The 23,144-nt window shown below is 37.0% G+C and overlaps 1 protein-coding gene across 1 annotated transcript in view; it reads right to left on the bottom strand.

Annotated features, from left to right (window-relative positions):
* SELENOT (selenoprotein T) overlaps nt 1-21,592 on the bottom strand; it is a 28,347-nt gene extending 6,755 nt beyond the window's left edge. Inside the window, exons 1-3 of the mRNA XM_012527969.3 lie at nt 21,324-21,592; nt 2,243-2,353; nt 1,587-1,713 (exon numbers count right to left, since the gene is read on the bottom strand). Of these exons, the coding sequence (XP_012383423.1) occupies nt 1,587-1,713; nt 2,243-2,353; nt 21,324-21,457 (372 nt within the window). The 5' untranslated portion in view covers nt 21,458-21,592. The remainder of the gene's footprint in view (nt 1-1,586; nt 1,714-2,242; nt 2,354-21,323) is intronic.
* Between the last annotated feature and the right edge of the window lie 1,552 nt (nt 21,593-23,144).

Genomic DNA, 23,144 nt, shown 5'->3' with positions numbered 1-23,144 from the left:
TTTAAGTAAATCATTTTTTTAAAATTAGGCTAGAGAATGCTGGTAAATTAAAGTACATTCATTCATTCACCTTTTGAGGGCAAATGTATACCCTCCCAAAAGAAACTAGAAGCTTCTTTTAAAGAAAGCTTTTAAGTCAACAAATTCACCAGATTAAAAGTATGATATGGTAGGGATGCCAATCCACCTGTTTCAGAAAAATAAATAAAAATGCACATGAAAAAGAGGTTTCCCACTGCTCCACCTGAGCTAGGTGGGCTTTGATTTCAAAGGATTTTACCCAAGATTCTCAAATATATTTATATTCTTTCAGGCAATTGGTCAAACACAGGCAATTGTTATGAAATCTACAGCTTTCAAAGTTCATTCCTATTCTTTAGGAGATCAACACGGTATATACATAGATGTTAAATGCACTCAAGATAATCTGATATTGACAGATTTAATAAATATAGCACAAAACATTATCAATACATATTCAACTTCCAATTCTTTCTCTTTTGCAAATAAACATTTTGTTAATAACAGGGTAGACCACACTTCAATCAGAGGTAGCACCTGAGGATTTATGTTAACAAGCCTTTCCTATTATTGGAAAGAAGTAGTTTCCTAGAAAAAATAGTAAGGCTAGGTAGGAGTCTGCTAAAGGAAGTCTCAAACTAGAACAAGACCAGATAGAGGATAGCAAAAGAATATTTCATAGAAGGAAACATAGGTAATCACATCAAGAGAAACTGAAATGAGCACAAATTCTGATAGCAGAACAATAGATCCCACAGAAAAGATCATTTTAAACAAGACGGGTGGAAATAAGAGAGATCTAGAAAGACCATATATTGCAGCAAGAACCTACAAATGTAAAATGAAATTGCACAAGAGTCCTAAGTACATTTATATTGGGATTCTTTTAGACAATTTTCCAAACAACTTCAAGAACAGAACAGTTAAAGGATAAGTAAATAATAATAATAAGAGAGTACGTTTGGCAAGAACGAATCACTGGAAACATTTTTTTAAATGTATAAAAGCCCACACTATGCATATATTGTCTTGCTGGATACAATTTGATCCAAGTCGTATAATCAAAATCAGTTGATAAATTATTTTGTCTGCAGATTCTACTAAAGTACCACCCCCCACGCATACCACCACCCATAATAAAAAGGTAGAATCTAAACATTCATAATAGAAATATGGAAATTGAAGCCTAGGGAATTTAAATGACTTGCCCAAAGATTAAAAAGTAATTTAGAAGGGAGCAGATGTAGCTCAAGTAGTTGAATGCTTGCTTTTCATTCAAGAGGGCCTGGGTTCTATCCCTGGTGCCTCCTAAAAAACAAACAAATGAGAAAACCAACTCTCATTGGGGAGCAGATGTAGCCCAGTGGTTGAACACCTGCTTCCCATGTATAAGACCCTAGGTTCAATCCCTGGTACCTCTTTTAAAAAAAAAAGAGAGTAGCCTAGAGGTTGAAATATATATAAACAGATGACTCATTTAACAATTACTTGAAAAACAAATACATTAAAATATTCTCACTGACAGCCTAAAAACCTATAGCTACCAAAGCTGTTAAATCACATACCTTATTTTCTTGGCCCCACTGCCAGATGCTAGGAGCTTGCATGCCAAAGAAAGCAAAAGGATCCTTGCCAACAATTATTAAGCCTATTAATACTAGTTTGAAGACTGACAGGAAAGACGCTATATGTCTAGCAAAAAAAAAGAAATAAATTCATCAGAAGTCACAATTTCTCATCTACTTCAAGACGATAATGCAAGTATATGTGTATAGATATTTTCCAGCTACCAAATCTTAAAGTTACTAATTATAACTAGAGAAAAAGATTGTTACTAAACTTTATTTTAGATTTAAAAAATAAAAATGCTTAATATAAACAACCAAAAAAATTAACTCACAATATTATAAAGGATTTGCCTGTAAAATACCATTATTTCTTAAATTAATACATCAACTTTCTTAAAGATTTGGGAGTTCTTGGTTTATTTCCACAGTAAAAAGCACACAGAAAGGCTTTTTAGAAGGACTGTCACCTCTAAAATGACCCTCCTCTTTACTTCACATGCAGTCTTTTAAATTTGGGTAAAGCAGTATTCTCTATATTTTATTATAACCAACTAAGTAATTATAATAACCAAGAAAAGTCAATTGACCCAATTCACAAAAGTTTATGAAGTTAAATAATTTCTTCTCCTTTCAAATTAATGGAATTTACTTACCTATATATTGGTTGAGGGAGGTAATTCTCTCCTTCAATGCGGATGTCTGGGTACCGCTGGCTAATAACCCGCATGTACTCCTCAAACACCCGCCTATAACCTCAGGAAACACTGCAGAAAAATAAAAGTGTTTCCATGAAATGTTTTAGAAGATACCTAGAGTTACTTTACAGTTAACAAAACCTAAAAATTATTACCAATAGTAAAAATAAATCTTTCTTAATTTCACTTCTGGGTATATATCCAAAAGAACCGAAAGCAAGGACTCAAACAGTATTTGTACACCAACATTCACAGCAGCATTATTCACAACTGCTAAAAGATGGAAGCAACCCAAGTGTCCAACAACCAATGAATGAATAAACATTCAGCCATAAAAAGGAGTGACGTTCTGATACGTGCAACAACATGGATGACCCTTGAAGACATCATGTTGAATGAAATAAGCCAGACACAAAAGAACAATTATTGTATGATCTCACTGATATGAAATAATTAGAGCAAGCAAAGTCATGGAGTCAGAAGCTAGATACAGGTTTTCAGGGGCCAAGGTGGGGGTATGGAATAGGAAGCTATAATTGGTACAAAGTTTCTCTTTGGAGTGATGGAAGAGTTTTGGTAATACATGGTGATGTCAGTAACAACATTGTGAATTTAATTAACAATACTGAATTGTAAATTTGAATACTGTCAGAGGGGAAATGTTTAGGTTGTTTATGTTACTAGAAAATATTTTAAAATAAAAACACAGGACTGTACAACACACACAGTAAATGCTAAGGTAAACTATGTTCATAGTATAATTATATTGTTTCAATTGAAACAAAGGTACCACACTCATGTATAGGGTTAATAAAAAAGGGAAAACTGTGTGAAGGAAACTCTGTTTTCTGCATGATTTTTCTGTAAAACTACAACTTCTCTAATTAAAAAAACACAAATGTTTCTCAAGATCATTCAAACTAATGATTGAATGACTGAGTATATTGCAACTATGCACAAGTTTGAAATTTAACATATGTAAATTACCTACCCCTCAAGTAAATGCTTCCATTAAAACATGAAGCTTTATATAATAATAAGAAAACATAAAGCTTTATAGATTTGTATTATTGTTGGCCCATAGCAAATACTGTCATGCATGCTGAACAACACACAATAAGAGGAACTTAGAGTAAACAACTCTCAGATTCCTTCTGATTCTAAAATTTGATTCTACTTTGCAAAAAACAAAAGAGAAGATAATTTTCAGTAATACGACAGAAAATCCAAATCATTCTCCAGGAAATTAAGTCAATAACAGCCAACCTCTCCATCACCGGAAATAAGTCTCTGGACAACTGACCTGCAGATATATTAATATGTTATTCAACCAAGAAAAGGGAAATATGCCACTAAAGCACATATGCAGACATAAAAGAAGATGGTCCCACTACAGCAACAGAAGAGCTTACAAATTCAGGTAGACTGTTAAGCACACTGAGTTAAGTGCTAAGAGGCACATCCATACCATAAAGCAATAAAGATATCACTTGGTAGGGTCAGTAATTAAATAATTAAGTTACAGTAAAACCTGAGGTGCCAGCTTTGTTGGTCAAGCTGAAATCTGGTCATCAAGGAAAAAAATAATACTAACCACCAAAGCCATCCAAGAAAACAGAATCAAGTTGGTATCTGAGAGAGTAAAACAACCCAAATATTGGCAGACCTCAATTTAAGAAAATCCACTTTAAAAACAAAACAAAACAGAGTCCCAGTTTTCCTTTACAGTTAATAATCTCTACAATGAAAATTTCCCAAAAGATTAAGTGCCTATAAAGTATGAAATTTTTGACAAGTGGAGTGGGACAAACGTCTATAGTTATATGCTTAAAAGAACTTAAAATTGCATATACCTTATCTTTTACTGAACTTTCACCACATCCAAAATTTTAACAGAGGCATTCAAGTTGGTCAGTTTGACATCCAAAATGGTCAGAGACTAAAACTACACCTGTCTCTTGTATAGTTGTTATATGGGAGGTCGGAGTGAATGAGCTCTCAGAGATACTCTCTGGTCCAGTATTTCCAAAACATAGCTTCATATGCCCATAAAGTTCTCTATAATAAATTTTATTATTATTGCTATATTGTTTATTCTTCCACTGATCATGTTTGACACTTTTCTGAATTCAGATTTCTAACTTTATATGATTTCCAATATATACAGAAAAGTTGCAAGAATAGTATTAAGATATTACATAAACTCTTCACATAGATTCACCAACTACTGGTATTTGGCCACAATTATTTTCTCTACAAGAAATTTAATTTTGTTTTGAAGATACTATAAAAAATAATCTAGATCACCTATATGCCTAATGCTTTTAAAACCAAGAAACACTACCTGATTTCAATGCTCAAGTTTGCATTTGCATATATAATGGAGTTGATTATCTAAAATGATAGCATCTAACTTTTAATGCTATATTTTGAGAACTGGAGATCATAAATTAATATAGTTGAAACTGCTTTTTTATAGATGAAAGGAAAAAATGAAGCCAAGAGAGATCAAGTGACTTTTCTAAGTTATAAAGTCATTTATTATTTATTCATTCACTCACTCAAATATTTATTGAATGTCTACTACATGTTCAACTCTATACTGGGCAGACATGGTCTCAGCTCTTGGTGCCAGGGCTGGGACTAGAACATAGACTCAGTAATTTGTGGTCCTAGGTCTTTCCAATTAATATCCAAAAAGAAAAGCTACAGCTAGATGTTGTAAGCCCAAATCCTTCCTTGTGTCCAGGCAACACATTCCCTTTGCTCATGATGCCACAATCCCCTACGTACGGTTGGCCTCCTGGTGGCAGAGGTCTCTGAGATTCTGTACTGAATGAAGTATCTTCATGCATTAGTTCTCCCCTCTGGGAGAACAAAGTCGGTGAGCCTCAAGATGTTCCTCATACTGCTTTGAGAGTCCAATCCTTCAAGTGGTCAAGGGAATCCCTAGGGGGGCTGAGCTGGATAGGTACATCTATGTGTGGGCAACACTATTGGTCAGATTCCTCCATGTCCCCCACCTCTTTGCCTATTTTGCTTAGAAGCCTGAATCTACCCTTGATTCTTCTGATTCCAAGTATTTCTGAAAAATTACTACTGCCAGAACATATTTTTAAAACAGATTTCCTCATGCATTTTCCCTCTATTTGCCTCCAGACTTGTGAAGAAAAACCAAGGAAAGATTTTCCTATATGACTGTTCTCCCAAAAATTGTTCAAAACAGACTTTCTGTTTTGAAACAGCAATTACTACTGCTGACAGATGCTTTTCAAAGTGAAACATGCCCAGTGTTTATCAAGGTGGGCAAAATGTCAAATTAAAGGCTTACATGGTAAGAAGCTAGCAATCATTCCATCTCTGTACCGCATTCAGCTCTTTCAAGTTATCCCACTTTCTGGATAACTGAGTAAAACTATCAGATTGCCAGCGAACTCATGACAAATAAATACGTTACAACAGCTGCCTGTTCTCTCTGCCCCTGTACAAAGGTACTTAACCTAAACATTGAAAAGAAATCTTAAATGTAAACACTGGCTCCTGATCTCTTTGCAAATTCCTTTCTAGTAAAACAAAGATAACCTTACAAAATTGAGTCAACTACTATTAACCCCAATTTAAAGTATTTTCCACACCAAACAGTACTTTTCTAAAAGATCTACATCTAAGGAATAGAAAGGAAATGTCAGAAGTACAGAAAAATCCTTTATCCACTTTCAAATAAAAAATCTGTGCATTTTAAAGTCCATTATATGTTAAAAGTCTCCCAATTTGTAATGTTAGCCATCCCACTTTTCCCTTATATTACATTTGCCACTAACTGTAGTCAAATGCCTATTTAAAAAAAAAAGATTTATTTATTTATTTATTTCTCTCCCCTCCCCCACCCCCACCCCAGTTGTTTGTTCTCTTTGTCTATTTGCTGCATCTTCTTGTCCGTTTCTGTTGTTATCAGCGGCACAGGAATCTGTGTTTCTTTTGGTTGCGTCATCTTTTGTCAGTTCTCTGTGTGGGCGGCACCATTCCTGGGCAGGCTGCACTTTCTTTCCCGCTGGGCAGCTCTCCTTATGGGGCGCACTCCTTGCACGTGGGGCTCCCCTAGCAGGGGACACCCCTGCATGGCACAGCACTCCTTGTGCACATCAGCACTGCGTATGGGCCAGCTCCACATGGGTCAAGGAGGCCCGGGGCTTGAACTGCGGACCTCCCATGTGGTAGACGGACGCACTAACCACTGGGCCAAGTCCGCCACCTCAAATGCCTATTTATATCAAACTCTAACTTGTCATGTTCTCCTTATTAAAAGATAACATGGGCAAAATTTCAAGATATTTACTGTTATAAAATAAATACTGTGATTTCTTCTATTTTCACCATCTCACACACCATCCCCCCCTTTTTAAAGATTTTTTTTTTTAATTTATTTACATCCCCCCTTGTGGCTTGCTTGTTGTCTACTCTCTGTGTCAGCTTGTTTCCCTTTGTTGTGTCATCTTGCTGCTCCAGCTCTCCGTGGGCATCAGCTCTCCATGGATGTGGGCCAGCTTGCCTTCACAAGGAGGCCTTGAGACACAAACCCAGGGCGTCCCATATGGTAGACGGGAACCCAATCGACTGAGCCACAGCCACTTCCCTCACCATCCCCATTTATTCACAATGATCCTCCTGTCAATGGCCCTCTCACCCACACAGAGGACTGTATTCTGGGATATATTTACACAATAAGATTCAACCCCTTGCCGTAAGTGATGTGCCAGAAATGGGAAGCAATCACAAAAAGGCCCAGAGTCCCTCCTCTAGGAATGAAAAAGTAGGATTTCAAAGTGACTCACTCTCTCCATACAGGGAACCATTTAACATCAGAGCTGGGGGAGGAGGCATAATCATTCTAAAGGACAGAGAAGAGAAGCTAAGCCAATCTTTAGAGAAAAGAGAAAACAATGAAGTATATTTTACTGAAAACAGTACAGGTGTACATAAATGAAAGAGTGAAGCCTCTCAGGCTTTCCAGTTCTCCATTTCAGCCCCACCCAGGGCCATGCTGTATCCCTGTCTTTGATCTTTGACTATCCTTCAATAATCTCTTAATGCACTTCCAGTTTTGTTTAAATCTGTTCAAATGGGTTTCTGCTACTAGCATCCCAGGAATTTCAATACTTGTCCCATCCTTTACCAAGAAAACCAGGAAGATATTTTGTAAATACTGTGGTTTCTAATTGTCTACATTACTGATTGGCTCCAACAGCTCACTGATCATTGAAATGTGATCATATACTTTTAGAATTTTTTTTTTTTAAGTACAGGGTCCAGGGATTGAACCTGGGACCTCCTAGGTACAAAGTTAGTGCTCAACCACTGAGCCACATCGGCTGCCCAAGTTGGTTTTTTCGTTTGTTTGCTTGTTGCTTGTTATTTTTGTTTGTTTTTAGAAGGCACCAGGAACCAAAACAGAAACTCCCATGTGGGAAACAGGCACTCAACCGCTTGAGCCACATTCGCTCCCCTTTAGATGTAATCTTTACTTATTTCTCCTTGTTCTGTGTTTTAGTAGATGAAGAAAAATGTTTGGTGCATCACCTGCACTAAGTGTTTTAAGCAATGAAATATGGAAAAGATGCTCAGTAAATCAGGTAAGAAATAAGATTCAGGGAGGAAATAATGAGCTAATCTGGTAAGTGCTTTCATTAAAAAAGCAAAATCAACAATGTGAATGGTTTTGCTGAATTTTTCTTTTAAAAAGTTGCAAAGCTAAAAAGGTGGCTGCTTATCAGGTAAAAGTGTATAAAATCAGGTCATTTCCTTTCCTGCTGCCTCACTCTTACTGGAGACTGTAAACACACATGCACGTACACACACACACAGCCTAAAGTAGCTTCTAAGGAAGCTCTCGCTTCATTACTGAGTTTAGTCCAACGAAACCAGTCTACAACCAACAGGTAAAAGTATAAGACAAACAGAAAAGCAATAAACCAAGCAGTCAAGAAATCTTTCTAGTTTGGCCAGATTTCATAAAAAACAACATTTTATTTTTTATCACCCTCTCTAACAACTTATAGAAATACCTTGAGGGTGAATTTTATAGCATGTGAATTTTACAGTATGTGAATTATACCTCAAAAAATGTATTGAAATGATAACTGGAACACTAATAAAAGTATGAAGCAGTATGTGAAAGATTTGATGAGACAAAATTCCTTCAAAATGCAGATAAATAAAACTTTAAAATGTTTCAAAATAACATTTAAAATGTCTTTATGGAATGCCTACATATCATATAAATCTGCTAATTAAAATATGCTTTCCAGAGTAAAGGGATAAAAATTTCTTCCCCAAGAATAACTGAGGAACTTAAGACATTTATTAATGGTTGGTGGAACAATCCGTGGCAAAGGATTTCTTGAAAATCAGAAGCTGGTGACCTCAAAAAATAATAGACAAAGAAAGAGAAGAAAAACAGATCACTAATCAAATATCAATATATATAAAATTTTGAGTAAGTTAGAAAAATACGTTTGTGAATCACAAAAGGGACAAATATCTCAAGAAGAAATAATAAAGGCAAAAATTAAGGAGAAATTTAAAGAAACCAATACTTTTTGGGTTATAATAATTAAGTGGCTTTATTTTATACCTTTTTAGCATTTCTATAAATACTATATGAGAGAAAAGACTTAAGACTAGTTGTTATAAGGAGCACAGACTGTGAAAATATTCCTTACATATCCTGCCTGCTTCTGTCTTAAAATAGTCCTCCAACTCAGCTCCATTTTGATAGTTCAGATTCCTTAACCAATATACCATCCCATTTACCCAGGTTCAAAACTACACTGGGGGGCCTTAAAAAAAAAGAAAGCAAAAATAAAACAAAAAGATAGAAAATAAAAACAGAAAAAAAAACTACATTAGGGTGATGAATGCACAAAATTGTGTTTATATTAAAAGCCATGGATTATACACTTTGGATAAATCATATGGTATATGAATACATCTCAATAAAACTGCTTAATAAATAATTGTCCAAAAGTAGCCAGAAATATCAGCTATGTACGGCAGGGGAAGCCTAGAGAAACTGAGAGGTGAAGAATTTTCTCGTCTGATTTTATTATTATTGAAATAATGAAAATGCTCTAATAATGATTGAAATGATGAATGCACAACTATGTGATTATACCAAAAACCACTGCTGTACACTTTGGATGAACTGTAAGCTTTATTAATATGTATCAATTAAACTGATTTTTCAAAAATACACCAGGGGCCACATCCATTTCTTTATTTTCTTTTTCCATTAAAACTGGGCTTAAACTTCATGTCCAATCAAAGCTGCTTTTTAACTAATAATTGGTATGCTTACTTCCCACCTATCCCAAACCAAATCAATTCAGCTCCAAAAGTGGTTTTCATTATAGCAATCACCTGTGTAAAAACCATCTTCACTTTTAGAAGACCAAACCTGAACTTCTAGCCTTTTTTTTTATGGATGTCCTTTTTCTTTTTCTTGCCTTATTACTTTCACTAGGCCTTCCATCTAATTTTTTTAAAAGATTTTATTTATTTTTATTTATCTCTCCCCTTCCCCTCTCCCCAGTTGTCTGCTCTCTGTGTTCATTTGCTGGGTGTTCTTCTGTGTCTGCTTGTATTCGTGTCAGCAGCACTGGGAATCTGTGTCTCTTTTTGTTGCGTCATCTTGCTGCATCAGCTCTCCGTGTGTGCCGTGCCACTCCCGGGTAGGCTTTTATTGCGCAGGGCAGCTCTCCTTACGGGGTGCACTCCTTGGGACACCACTGCGTGGCATGGCACTCCTTGCATGCATCAGCACTGTGCATGGGCCAGTTCACCACATGGGTCAGGAGACCCAGGGTTTGAACCCTGGACCTCCCATATGGTAGGCAGACACTCTATCAGTTGAGCAAAATCCACTTCCCTCTAGCCTGTTAGTAAAAGTTTCTACTACTCGGTACCAACCGACCTTTCCAATTACTGCCCTAGCTGAGACTTCCAGCGTAATCAGCTTCGTATCTCCCAATGTATCTTATATATTTCTGACTCCATACCTTTGTTCACACTGTACCATCCCTAAAATACTACCAAATTTCTTGTCACCTAATCCTTATTCATTTTTCAGGGTCCTGCCAAACAGAATCCCTCCTTTCAAATTCCCCTAACACATACTAACAAGTAATATCTGTTTCCTATGAAAATGATTTTTTTATTCTTTCATCTTCTTATCTGCTGACTAGTTGTTCTCCCACATCTGTCAAATACTTAAGTTTCATCTTAATACCCTAACTTCTCTTAATATTCCTCCTGGCTGAACTACCATAAGGAAGAAAATCAAGATCCTAGTTCTGGCTCTGCCAATAAATACACATAGCTGTAAAACCTTAGACAAGTCACTGAACTTTTGGGCTGCATCTTATATTCCTACACATACTAATAAAATCCTTCCTAGCTCTGAATTCTACAGTCTTCCCTTCTCCCTAATATTCTCCATTAAGAAACAAAACAAAACAAACAAAAAACTTCATTTCTAGTTACATAATCTTCTGACCTAGTTTCAGTCAAGAAACCGCAAGTTTGTTTGTTGTAGTTCCATTCACTGTACCCTCGTCTGTCACTAAAACAAATCTTTTCCTATATAAAGCTGTCCTCAAATCCTCTACTTATACTGTTTGATTCCAACCAGGCCCAACAGTTTGAATAAGATTTTAAGCCTGACAACCTAATCTGCAGCGTCTAAGAATTATAAACCAGAAGACTGCACCTCACTTGAGCTTCCTCTCACTACCCTTATATCTTCCACCTCTTTTCCAACTCCTAAAAATCTCCAAAAGAAGAGACAGCTAACGCTACAAATCATATTTTCTTTGGACTTGTTAGCATTCTCATTTTACATCTTTCATTATTTCAATGGCTCCTGTAAACTAAAATTATCATCTTCTGGGACTATTGTGCTATTACTCAAAACTATTCAACAACACAATACCTTTTCATGATCTCAAAGCCTTCAAGGTCCTGGGATTCTTGTTTTGTAAACCTGAAATACCTTATCTCCTGAAGAATAACTGCATGTGCTTTCTCCTCTGACAGGCTAACCTTAACACCATTCTCTTTTACATCTTGTACAATACCAGCAAAATTCCTATTTGAACCTGTAAGCACTGGCAGAGTGCTCAAAAGTAGAAAGGCCATCTTGCCAAGATCCTCTCTCCAGACAACCTAAGAATCAATCAAGTCATCACACACCAAGTATCAAGGCTCTTAGGGAACCTAATGAGATGAATCCACCATCACATTAATTACACTGACCCTCTCAATCACCTGAGTCTTGTTCTCTTAAAATCTTCCCGTCGTCTACATGCTTAAAGTGAGGAGACTGCTAGGTATGTTACCTTTGCAGCATCAAATTTTACAATTACCTTCTTTTATTAGCTTTTGTGCAACTGCTGTTTGTATCTCTTTATACACCACAAAAAAAAAAGCAAAGCAAAAATCTATGAAAACTGTGTGTACTATATCCATTCCTTATATTTTTCTCCAAAAAACTACATTAAGATTATTAAAAGTTATCATTTCCATGAATGACTTCCTAATGTAACACAGGCAAATGCTGTAGCAGTGACGTAAAATTTAAACTAGTATGCCTGTTAAGTCGACTTCTGCTTTCAAAATCTTTTTTTAAAGCTTCACTCTTCTTGATATTATATCTCAAGGAAGAAAAAGAAAGAAAGTGAATATTATCCAGAACTTTAACTTAGGTCTTGAAAAATAGAGGCTGGAATTTGGGAGGGGGGTTGGGGGGGGGGATTGGGGAGGTCTAGAGGTGGAAGGGAGACAGTCTGGCAGGAAAGCACAGAGGATTCTATCTAGTAAAAAAAAAAAAAAAAATTCCTAACAAGAAAGAAAAGGTATCTTTTTAAAAATCTACTTCAGAAACAACGGAGTTAAATAGACCTACCACTTTTTTTTAAAAACAAATCAATTTTATTGATACATATTAACAAAGCATATAGTACAAGCAATGGTATTTGGTATAATCACATAGTTGTGCATTCATCACTTCAATCATTATTAGAGCATTTTCATTATTTCAATAATAATAAACAAAAAACACACAAACAAACAAGAAAATCCCTTATCTCTCAACCTTTTCTATGCTTCCCCCACTGCACATGGCTGGTGTTTCTGGCTATTCAATCCAAAGTGTATAATCAATGGCTTTCAGGATAATCACAATGTTGTACATTCATCATCCCAAAAATTTTAGAACAATTTCACTACTCCAAAAAGAAAAACATCACACCACTTAGCATTCCTTTTTGAGATCTACATAACCAGTAATTTCATGTCATCTTTATAAACTGATTTATATTTACATTTCATATCAATGGAATCATGCAATATGTAATACTCTGGTCTCTTTCACTTAGTATAATATTTTTGTCTGATACTAACGTTTTGTAGTATTAACTTACATTTGTTCACCTTCAAAGAAAAATGGTCTTATACATGCATTTCTACTCATTCATATTTCACATAATATATTTAGTTCACAATAGGGCAATCATACAGCATTGTTCCTTTTGTGTCTGGCTTGCTTCACTCAACATAACATCCTCCAGGTTCATATATACTGTCATATGTTTCACAACTTCATTTCTTCTTACCTATGCATAATATTCCATTGTGTGTATATTCCACAATTTGTTTATTCATTCATCAGTTCATGGTCACCTGGTTGTTTCCAACTTTTGGCTACAGTGAGTAATGCTTCTGTGAACATCGGCAGAGCTAATACTGGAACCCATGTTACATGAGACTATAAAGACCTGTTCTCTTCAGTAACAGAAAAGATCTTAGAGTTTGAAAGAATGACCAATGTAAAAAAGAAAATTCTGACTCAAGATGCAATAGTACACCTGTGGCAAGATCACTAAGTAACAGGAATTGGATGGCTCACTGACCAACCCACAACAGTCAAGTCAACTAAACTCTCTCTGTCACAGCATCCATCCCTGTGTACAAGGAGGACAGTAACTGTAATATCATCACCCACGCTACTCATGAAATAAGGCATGAGAGAGTTACACACATGTGTAGGTAAACTATTATCACCATTATTGTAAGTATGCTAATACTTGACACTTCTCTTTCTCCTTTCCTAAATGAGTTCACCATTTAGTTTCAGAGCGACATATCTAGAGCAAACCCTAGGGAACAATTACAAGGAAGCACATGAGCAAGGCCATACAGTAGCAGAGTACAAACTACAAACACAAGTGTCACCGTAAAAGGACAAGGAGAGACTGAACTGTAATTTCACTGATCTTTCTATCACACAACTTTTATTTCATAAAGTACCTGCATTCTATCCTTTTTTTTAAAAAAAACAATCTTCACCCTTTCTTTTTCTCTACTAGTAAAATGGGGGAAATAAAGCATGGGCCAGCCTACAAAATTAGTCTAATATTAAGACCTACCAGATGCAAACTAGAAAACAGACCAAATATAGGACTACATTTAAGATTGACAGTAGTGAGGTAACCCAGTTAAGTCTACCATAAGTAGAGCTCTGGTCAGCGACAAACACATCCCAAAGGAACCACTGAAGTGATAAAGCATGCAACATACTCCTAAGGAAAATAGTGTCATGCTTTGGTGCCAATGTTAGGCTTCATAATGTCAAACCAAAGCAAAATAAGTTAAATCATCTTCAAGTAAACACTGTAATGCCAAACTAGAGACCATTCATAATTAAAACAGTTGGGTTCCGCTTCCATTCTTATGCTATGGAAATCTGAAATCATTTACTGTTTCTCAATTTTTTCTACCAGCCATAATGACCTTTTAAAACAGTAAGCTGCTGAAAATTTTTAATTGACCGTTTGGTTCATAGCCTCTCAAATTCTCTCTCAAATTCTGAAATCACAGAAATTGATCAAATATGCCACACCACTGTTGTTTGATGGCAATAAGTTTGATGGCATGTAGGAGAGGGGCAGAATTAAGAAAAATTCTCTAAACTTTGCTTCAGGAAAATTCCTTTCTGAAAGCCAAGAGATACAAAGTTTATCTCAAAGGGAGAACCCCGCAGCTATTCTTCACATTCAAGGAAGTGGGTAAAGTACTATACATGGTTTCATCCCCAACTTTCTACATCCTGGGAGAGGCTAAGGAGAGGAGAGGCTGAGGAGAGAGGAGAGGCTGAGGGGAAGGGAGAGGAAGGGAGGGGAGAGGAGAAGGGGAGGGGAAAAGGAAAAGGAAAAGGAAAAGGAAAGGAAAGGGAAAGGAGAAAAGAAAAGAGAAAAAAGAAAAAAACATCAGAAGGATTAAATTGTAAGGTAAGGGTACGTGGAGAATTACGGCAGCAAGAAGAGAACGAGCAGTAGCACAATGAATTCTGGGAAGTTTAGTCCCACCAGAAGAGCAGGGAGGCCAGGACAAGAAGACTACCTAGCAGAGTAGGTTCAGATTTAAGTTTTATATGTCTCACATCTTATGCATAACATCAACATAGCTGAAACAGAAGACAATAAAAATCTATCAGAAAGGAGCTGACTGGAAGCTAGCTATCTACACTCCATTTAGAATATAAAAGGGAGAGGGGAAGAGAAATAGGCTACCACAGGGTCAATCACAGATTATCACAGGGTAGCTACTCTTTTTGCAACAAATAGTGACTGATGACTAGTACAGCTTTAGGATTTATAGATACAGCAGTGAGTGCAAATTAAACAAAAATTTCCAAGCCTTTTTGGAGTTGTCAACATTCTAATGAAGATGACAGAGTTCATCAGTTGATAGTGTTTGAAGCTGTTTCCCTTGTCTCACTTAAGAAACAGAAAAGAGGGAAATGGATATGGCTCAAGTGACTGGGCTCCCATCTACAATATGGGAGGCCCTGGGTTCAATTCCAGGGGCTGCCTGGTGATGGCAAACTGGCCTGCAGCGCAGCGAGCTGACTGGCTCACACCATGGAGAGCTGATGGCCCATGCCATGGAGAGCTGGCACAGCAAGATGATACAACAAAGGAATGGACACAGAGAACAGACAGCGAGAACACACACACAACGACAACAACAAAAAACAATGCGGGTAATAAATGTACCAAAAAAGAAACAGAAAAGAGAAAAAAGAACAATTTGAGGGACAATGGAAAAAATATCATAAAATAAAAGGAAACAGCAGAAACAGCAATCGAAAGATTCAGCCTATATCCAAAAATGGTCTGCAAGTGGCAGAAGGTTGATATAAGAGATAAGGAGGGACTGCAAGAAAACTCAAAACCCAGAAGAATTAAGACATATTTTGAGTTCCTAAAGAAGATTATGTCAAATTACATCAAAATTTAAAACGTACGTAACTTCTGACATATTTTACTTCTACGGATTTATTTTATGGAAATAATTGGACAGTACACAAAAATATTTAAGGATATTCATTTCAGCAATGTAATTTTGTGAAAAATTAGGACCAATTTAAATGTTGACCAATAAGGAACTAGTTAATAAATTAAAGCATACCCATATTATGGACAATGCCTGTTGATGTAGATCTGTATTTATTGAACCAAAAGATAAGTGGAGGAAAAAAATAAACAAAAAAAAAACTACTACAAATTTATTCATATAAAACTTCATAATATAGTATGTGTTTTACCTATACTTAAAAGCTTTGCAGTTATGAATAAAGCACTTCACTCATTAGGTTCAAACTATTATATACATAGTATTCAATTAGCTACTAAAGGTATTTGCTTTTTAAAAACTGGTTTTAAAAAAAGGTTAACAATGCCATGTAAATATTATAGTATTTTTTAAAAGTTCATATTGGTAGGTTAAGTAGCCACCATTTTATTTGTTTTCTAGTAAACTATCTTCTATTACTCTGCTATTTGCATGAACTTGTTATTACTCCTGTCTGTCAACGATCCCAAGAGGCACATTTTTCTGTATTTAGCATCTCAGAAAAACAAGGATTTATTTTGTAATGATAAGTATGTAATCATTTAAATGGCAGTATTTTTTCTTTCTGAGTAATACATAAAATATTGGTACACCTTACAATACATGGTATCTTTGATTTGGTGAAATACAGTAACTGTTAAGTTTTCTAGTTTCCAACAATTACTGAGTCTACTTTGGAGAAATGTAAAAATTTGGGGGGGTTTTACCCTGGCTACTGTGCTTTATCTTCAAAATTCATTATTCCCCTCCTTCTCTAATCCCTTCCTGTTCCCCTTCCCCCCCAAATTTTTGCCTTCTTTCATTGTTTACCATTCTAGTGACTTGGGTAGCATTTATCAGAACTCAGAAGACATCTTTGACACCTCTCACTCTATATACTGCTTCTCCATACCCCCAAATATATAACCAGGAGCCACTAACTTTACCTCCTAAAGACCTTTCAAACCTCTCATTTTCTCTCTACTTCTAAACTACATCTTTCTATTAAGTTCCATCATCTCTTGCCTGGACAAATCCAACAGCCCCTTAAATGGTTTCTCCACATCTATTCTTTGTCCCCTGTATTGTCTTTTCCACTACGCAATTAGCTGATCTTTATAAAATGCAAATCAAATCACAGCTCCTCACCCCCTACCCCATTCCACATTAAACACTCAAGGGTTTCTACTGCTATTTAGGCCAAAGACCAAAATCCTTAACATGGCCTACCAGACCGGTCATGCAGGGTCTTGTGCCACCTTCTCTTTGGTCTCTGAGATCAGTAGCCTCCGTCTCTTCTTGCAAAACTATGCTCTCTCCCATTACAAAGCCACTTCAAATCTCAGTTCAAAGTTTATTTCCTCAAGGAAACCTTCCCTAATCCCTAACTAGGTCTCTTTAATAGCACCATATAACCTTCCTTCACAGCAAGTAACACAATGGTAATTTTACATGTGTATCATCAATAGATTAATAGCTGTCTCCCCCTACTACCTATAAAGTCCATGGGAGCACTGAACTGAATTCCCAACACCAAGTAAAGTGCCTGCACATAGTATGTGTTCAAATAATCTGCTGACTATGTATATATTAAGTTAATAGTAACTAACATGATCTCTATAATTAATTCAGTATTTCTCAGAGTTCTCTAATTCAGCATTTTATAATTTTGATCATTATCAGCAAAGGTCTCAGGTCTAATTTTCTTGCTTCCATACTATGAAAGCAAAGGTTTAGTTGGTATAAATTTAAATAAAAATCTGTTTTTGTAATCATTAACCTCTTAAAACTCCGTTTAGGAGTAGGCTGTTCTAAAATTTTAATAGCTAATTTTTTTTTTTAATTAAAAAAATTTTTTAGTAAATACCAGGGATCTTGTACATGCAAAGCACGTGCTCAACCACTGAGGTACACCTCCTCCACAAGCTGATTCTTAAATTAACAAAAATTTGAAAATTCTGCTATTTTCTGCTTATACCTTAAAATTTTAACTTCATTTAAACTAAACAACTATTTTCAGTAAATCAACTGTAAACTGTTCAAACAAGAATTAACTATAAAGGGTTGTAGCAATAATCTCTTATACAGCAACAACTGGTTAAACACTGTAGACCTGATTACACATATATGGGGGAAATGAAGCATTCATACAAACATCATACCAAGCAGTAGCCGTTAAAGTTTCTGGTAACCAAGCCCAACTGCTTACCACCTCTCCTTACCTCCTCTTCACCCAAACAACCTCTTCCCAATAACCCCGAATTCATAGACTACATCTGCACATAAAAATCCAAAGAAATGAAAAAGTGATAAGGGAACTTTAAGCTCTGATTAGAAACCTTCACTTTTTGTTTAAAGTTCAAAAGTCCAAAAAAGCAGAGAACATCTTTTTTCTGAAATATGAATTACCTAATGCTTTGCTCAATCACCTGACATAATCAGCCAAAATAGAGTAATACTGTGCTGTTTTTTTGGATTCATGAGGTGCCATATGGCCTTTTCCACCAGCATATCTTTAGACCTTGGCAAATAGCAGGTACTGAGTGCACATTTATTGGAAAAAAAACAATCCATGCAAATGGAGAATAGGAAAGTTGGTTTTAAGCTATTCTGCATGCTTGCTCTCTCTTCCTATAATTCCATTTGTGTGTTATGTTGCTATTTTGACCATTAGCAATAGCAGAAGTAGTACTACCAGGTGACATTCTATAGTTATTTAAAGAAAAAGTACTTGTGCTAAATATAAGAAAGACAAAAGCAACTGAAAAGGTACAAACAGTTCTCTTCTGATAGTTAACAGTGGCAATTAATGAAAAATTGGATTTTACAACACTCAACTTTCATATAAATTAAAAGAATTTTCACGTATTTATCTTCAACTGCCTCAGCTTCCTCTCTTTCCCAAATAATCATGCAATTGCATGTCCTGGAGATCCTACCAAAACTTAAATCCAATGTTCAATTTACTATATACAGATAATTCACGGGGGAAAAAAGGAACCAACCGTAGCTAAGTTTATCTGTACTGGGTAGAGCATACTAATAGTTATTTCCCACCTACAGATTATATATATATATATATCTGCCCCACTGGATCTAAGCCCCCTGTCAAACAGAAACAGAGTGGGCATCACCATCCTCAAATTCTCAAGATTTTGAGAATGAACAATGGACTAAAGTAGATTATTATTCTATTACAGAATTATTATTCAGGCATTCCATAAGAAAGAACTTGTATCAGTGATATAAAGGCAGTGGCCACCAGAGGTTCTGAGGGGAGGGAGAAAGAAGAACAGATAGAACATGGGGGCATTTTTTGGGACACTGGAATTGCCCTGCATGACACTGCAATGATGAATATAGCCATTATACATTTTTTTCCAAAACCTATAAAACTGTGCGGGGCAAAGTGTAAACTATAATGTAAATTATAGTGCATGGTTAGCAGCAATGCTTCAATATGTGTTCATCAGTTGTAACAAATGTACCACACTAATGAAAGATGTTAAGGTGGGAAAGTGTGGGAGGAAAAGGAATGGGGTATATGGGAATCCCCTATAATTTTGATGTAACATTTACATAATCTAAAATTTCTTTAAAAAAAAAAACATTTTTTTTTAAAAAGCCCAAGAAAAATTTAGTTCATAATAGTTCATAATGATATTCCCAAATGTTAGGATGATGATTGCAGCACAATTATTTAAAAAAAAAAAAAAAACCTTGAAAACCTCTCAAAATAATTTAAAAAAACAAAACAAAACCTGAAGCACTTTCGTTACGCAAAATGTGAGCAGTGTGATTGCCAAAGAAAATAGACAGGTCTGTACTTAAAAGCAAAGATACAGAAACAAAAACTAAGCACCCATGACTGGAATAAGCCCCTCCAACCCCACACCCCTTAATAAAGATCAGCGATCATGCTGGGGGAAAACACACACACACACACACACACACACACACACACAAAACTAAGCATCCAAACTTCAAATGAAGTACTTATGACTTAAAATAAAATTTAAAAAGTTTAATTTGACACACTCCATGCCCTTCCTTACAGTTTTTTACCCATTTTGAAAATGAAAACCTTGTCATGAATATCCTCAGCAACCATCAGTGGAAGATACACCTGTTAAATTACTGTGACAATACAAGCAATTGTAAAAGAAGAGTAATTTGGAAAAACAAAAGTGAAACGAAGATATAAGAAAGTAAGAAATAGAAAAACCACATACCTTGGAAACTGTAGTCTTTTTTAAACTACTTAAAACTAAAGCATCTCACTTAATCCAGTTACAGTCTTTATAGTTTGCAAAAATGATGAACACTTTCTAACTTAAAAATTATGAGAATAAGGTAAAATGGTCACTTTCATGACTTCCATTTGCAGTATTATATAAAAGATGACATATGCCAGGCACACAGTAAACAGTACAAGGAGTTTGTTTGCTTTTTTTTTTTAAATCAGGAAAAATTGCAAGCTTTTTTACTCTTCACTCCATAAATAAAATTTTACCATCTTATTTTCTGAATCTGAGGCTTCAAGATCACCTTCAACTGATTTTAATTTTAAAGATAAAGCAGAAAACTAGTTGGAAAAGCAGAAAATTAAATTCTATACTTTTATTTACAAAGTTAGAAAAAACTGCTTTGAAAAGATTAAATTTTTTTCATTGTTAACACATTAAACTTTAAAAGCAGATTTTAAATGCAATAACGGCCAACGCCAATATTCCCAAATATCAGGTCTTTGAAGGCTTACCAATCTAATGATCCTATCCTGAGAAAACATCATGGTTATCGATTTCACAATTTTATTGCTCTCTCTCTCTCTTTCAGTGCACAAGAGATTTTAAAGGTAGAGAGACACGCTCGGGCAGGCAACTCTCCTGGGAGGCGGGTATGCGGGGAGTGAAGTCCCAGTGGTCTGGAGCGAACGGTCAAAGTTTAGGAGAGCACTACGCTCCGTTTCTGACACTTAGAAATCACACACTGAGAACCAGCATCCCCAGACCCACTCTCTCCTCTCTTCCCTGCGCCCTCCAGCTGTCAGAAGCCCCGTTGCCTGACTCCACAGTCACCCCTGCAGGTCCGGGAGAAAAATGCTTCCGTCACTCCCGCGTCCCCTCCAAGCACCCGAATTAGCCTTCACCGCGCCGGACTGAGCAGACGTCCGGCATAGCCCCGGGGTAAAGGGAAAGGAAAAGTGAAGGGGAAACGCTGGGACTTCCTCGGCCGACGCTGCGCCGACTCATCCCCACCTCCGCACGCAGCCAGGGTGGCCGCGGCGTGACGCCGCCGGCCGGTCCACGGAACTGACAAGTGGCCCCACGTCCTCGCCTTTCTGCGTTTAACCAACTCGTTCCCTGCCTCCATCATTCTCTCCATTCCGAGAGCCACACAAAACCAGCTGTACGACGATGAAGGGAAGGCGGCCAGGCAGTCCCAGGTAAGGGTCTGGAGAAAGCTGGCCGCGAAAGGCTGTTCCTCCCGGCCCGGGGAGGCGCGGCGGACTAGGCCGCAAAGCCGGGGCTTCGGGTAGCGAGCGGCCCGAGGAGAGGCAGGGCGAGCGGCCGGGGCAGGCGCACATACTCACCAAATCTGGAACTTGAGCAGCGGCCCCGTGGCGTACTGCATCTTTAATCTCTTGCTAGGCAGGCCGCCCAGGTTGGCCGAGGCCTCGCTCCGGACCACGGCCGACGCCGCCAGCAGAAGTAGCAAAAGCCTCATCTTCAACTAGGCAGGTACTTCCGCCGCCCTCTGTCTAAGACTGCAGCCAGCCCAAAGCCTAGCCGGAGCCTCGAGCCGCTCCCTACTGCGCAAGCGCGATCCGCCAAGGTCGGGCAAGAGAGCGGGATTGCGCCTGCGCGGACGGGCTCCTGCACACACTCAGGGAGGGGGAGCTGACCTGTTTCACCGTCCTGCCCCACCATCTTGAATGGGGGCTCAGTGGAACTGAGAAGTGTAAGGAGGGAGGGAGGGAGGAACACGTCGATAGTCTCTCGGAAATCTGGGTTCAAGATCCAATTTCATTAATTCAGACATTTATCTGCCTGAGACAACTTAGGAACACCTACTACTTGATAGCCTTATTTTAGGTATGGTAAGACACAGAAGAGAAGGCCTGGTCCTTTGGAACCGTAATGCCCAATACTTTTGGATGCTCTTCAGTGGCCTTTCCATTATTTTATATTTCTCTCTCCTAAAAAGAATATTTTTTTAAAACCTTTGGAAAATTCCAAACATATGCAAAAATTGAATAATAAGTCAAACTTCACTTTATCACTAAGCTTTAACAATTGCTGGCGTTTTGATAGTCTCATTCATCCATTCTTTTTACTACTCATTTTGAAGCAAATCTCAGTCATCATTTCATTCCATCTGTAAATATTTTAGCAAGTAATAAAAATATATTCTCTGAAAAAAACTGCAATGCCATTTATCCCACTTTAAAAAGAAAAACAATAATTGCTTAAAACCAAATATCTACTCTTCAAATTTCTCCTATTGTCTTATAAACATTTAATTTTTTTTCTGTTCATTTATGCAAATTAGAATCAAAATAAACTTCATACATTGCCATTAGTTTATTAGGTCCTATCAAAGCTCTTGATACCAGGAATACATCTGTAGTTATTGAGTTATTACTCCTTGCAATACAAAGAGGAACACAAATCATAGGAACCCAAAGGGAGTCTCACTCAGTAAGAGTATGGTAAGAAAATCTATAATAGGATCTGGGCTTTGTTTGGGTGATTTGAGGAAGAGTGCTGTCAAAAAGTGGGAGCCATTCTAAGACTGGGTATCTCAGTGTGGCAGTTTGGGATTATTTATGAAACCTAAAAAGAGAAGGATATGTTTGTCAACTGCTCTATTCCTCTGGGTGTGATTCCCTTTGACTGTACTAAATCCAAAGGTTTTAAGTTTACTTAATTAAATCAATTTAGGGCCTTTGGTTTGAGCACATTACTAAGGTTAAGTCCCCACTTCCTTGGTGGGCTGATATAAGTGGACACTCACTCAAGATGATACACAGGAAGAGAGAGAGCTCCATGGATACCAGAGGAAAGAATTTTGGCAGCTTTGATCCTGCAGCCCTGGGAAGAGAGATGAGTCATTAACCTGACAGTTTACAAACCTTGTAAAGAGACCAGAGCAACTGAAAAAGCCAAGAAAGAAGCAAGCTGGCCTTGGGAGGAAGAGCTGACCTGTTTCACTGTCCTGACCCCCCATCTTGAAAGAAAGGAAGGCTGAACCCTCACAGAGATGGGCAACCATCTTGCTTCAACATGTGGCAATTGACTTTGGTGAGAAAGCAACCTTGAGTTGGATTCTTTAGGGCCTTGTAACTATAGGCTCTTATGCCAAATAAATACTCTTTATAAAGACCAACAGATTTCTGGTACTTTGCATCAGC

The sequence above is a fragment of the Dasypus novemcinctus genome, chromosome 4 (genome assembly GCF_030445035.2).
Source record: "Dasypus novemcinctus isolate mDasNov1 chromosome 4, mDasNov1.1.hap2, whole genome shotgun sequence".
NCBI classification, from domain to species: domain Eukaryota; kingdom Metazoa; phylum Chordata; class Mammalia; order Cingulata; family Dasypodidae; genus Dasypus; species Dasypus novemcinctus.
The sequence above is the reverse complement of the archived record's forward strand: the minus strand, read 5'-3'. Positions and strand labels throughout refer to the sequence as shown.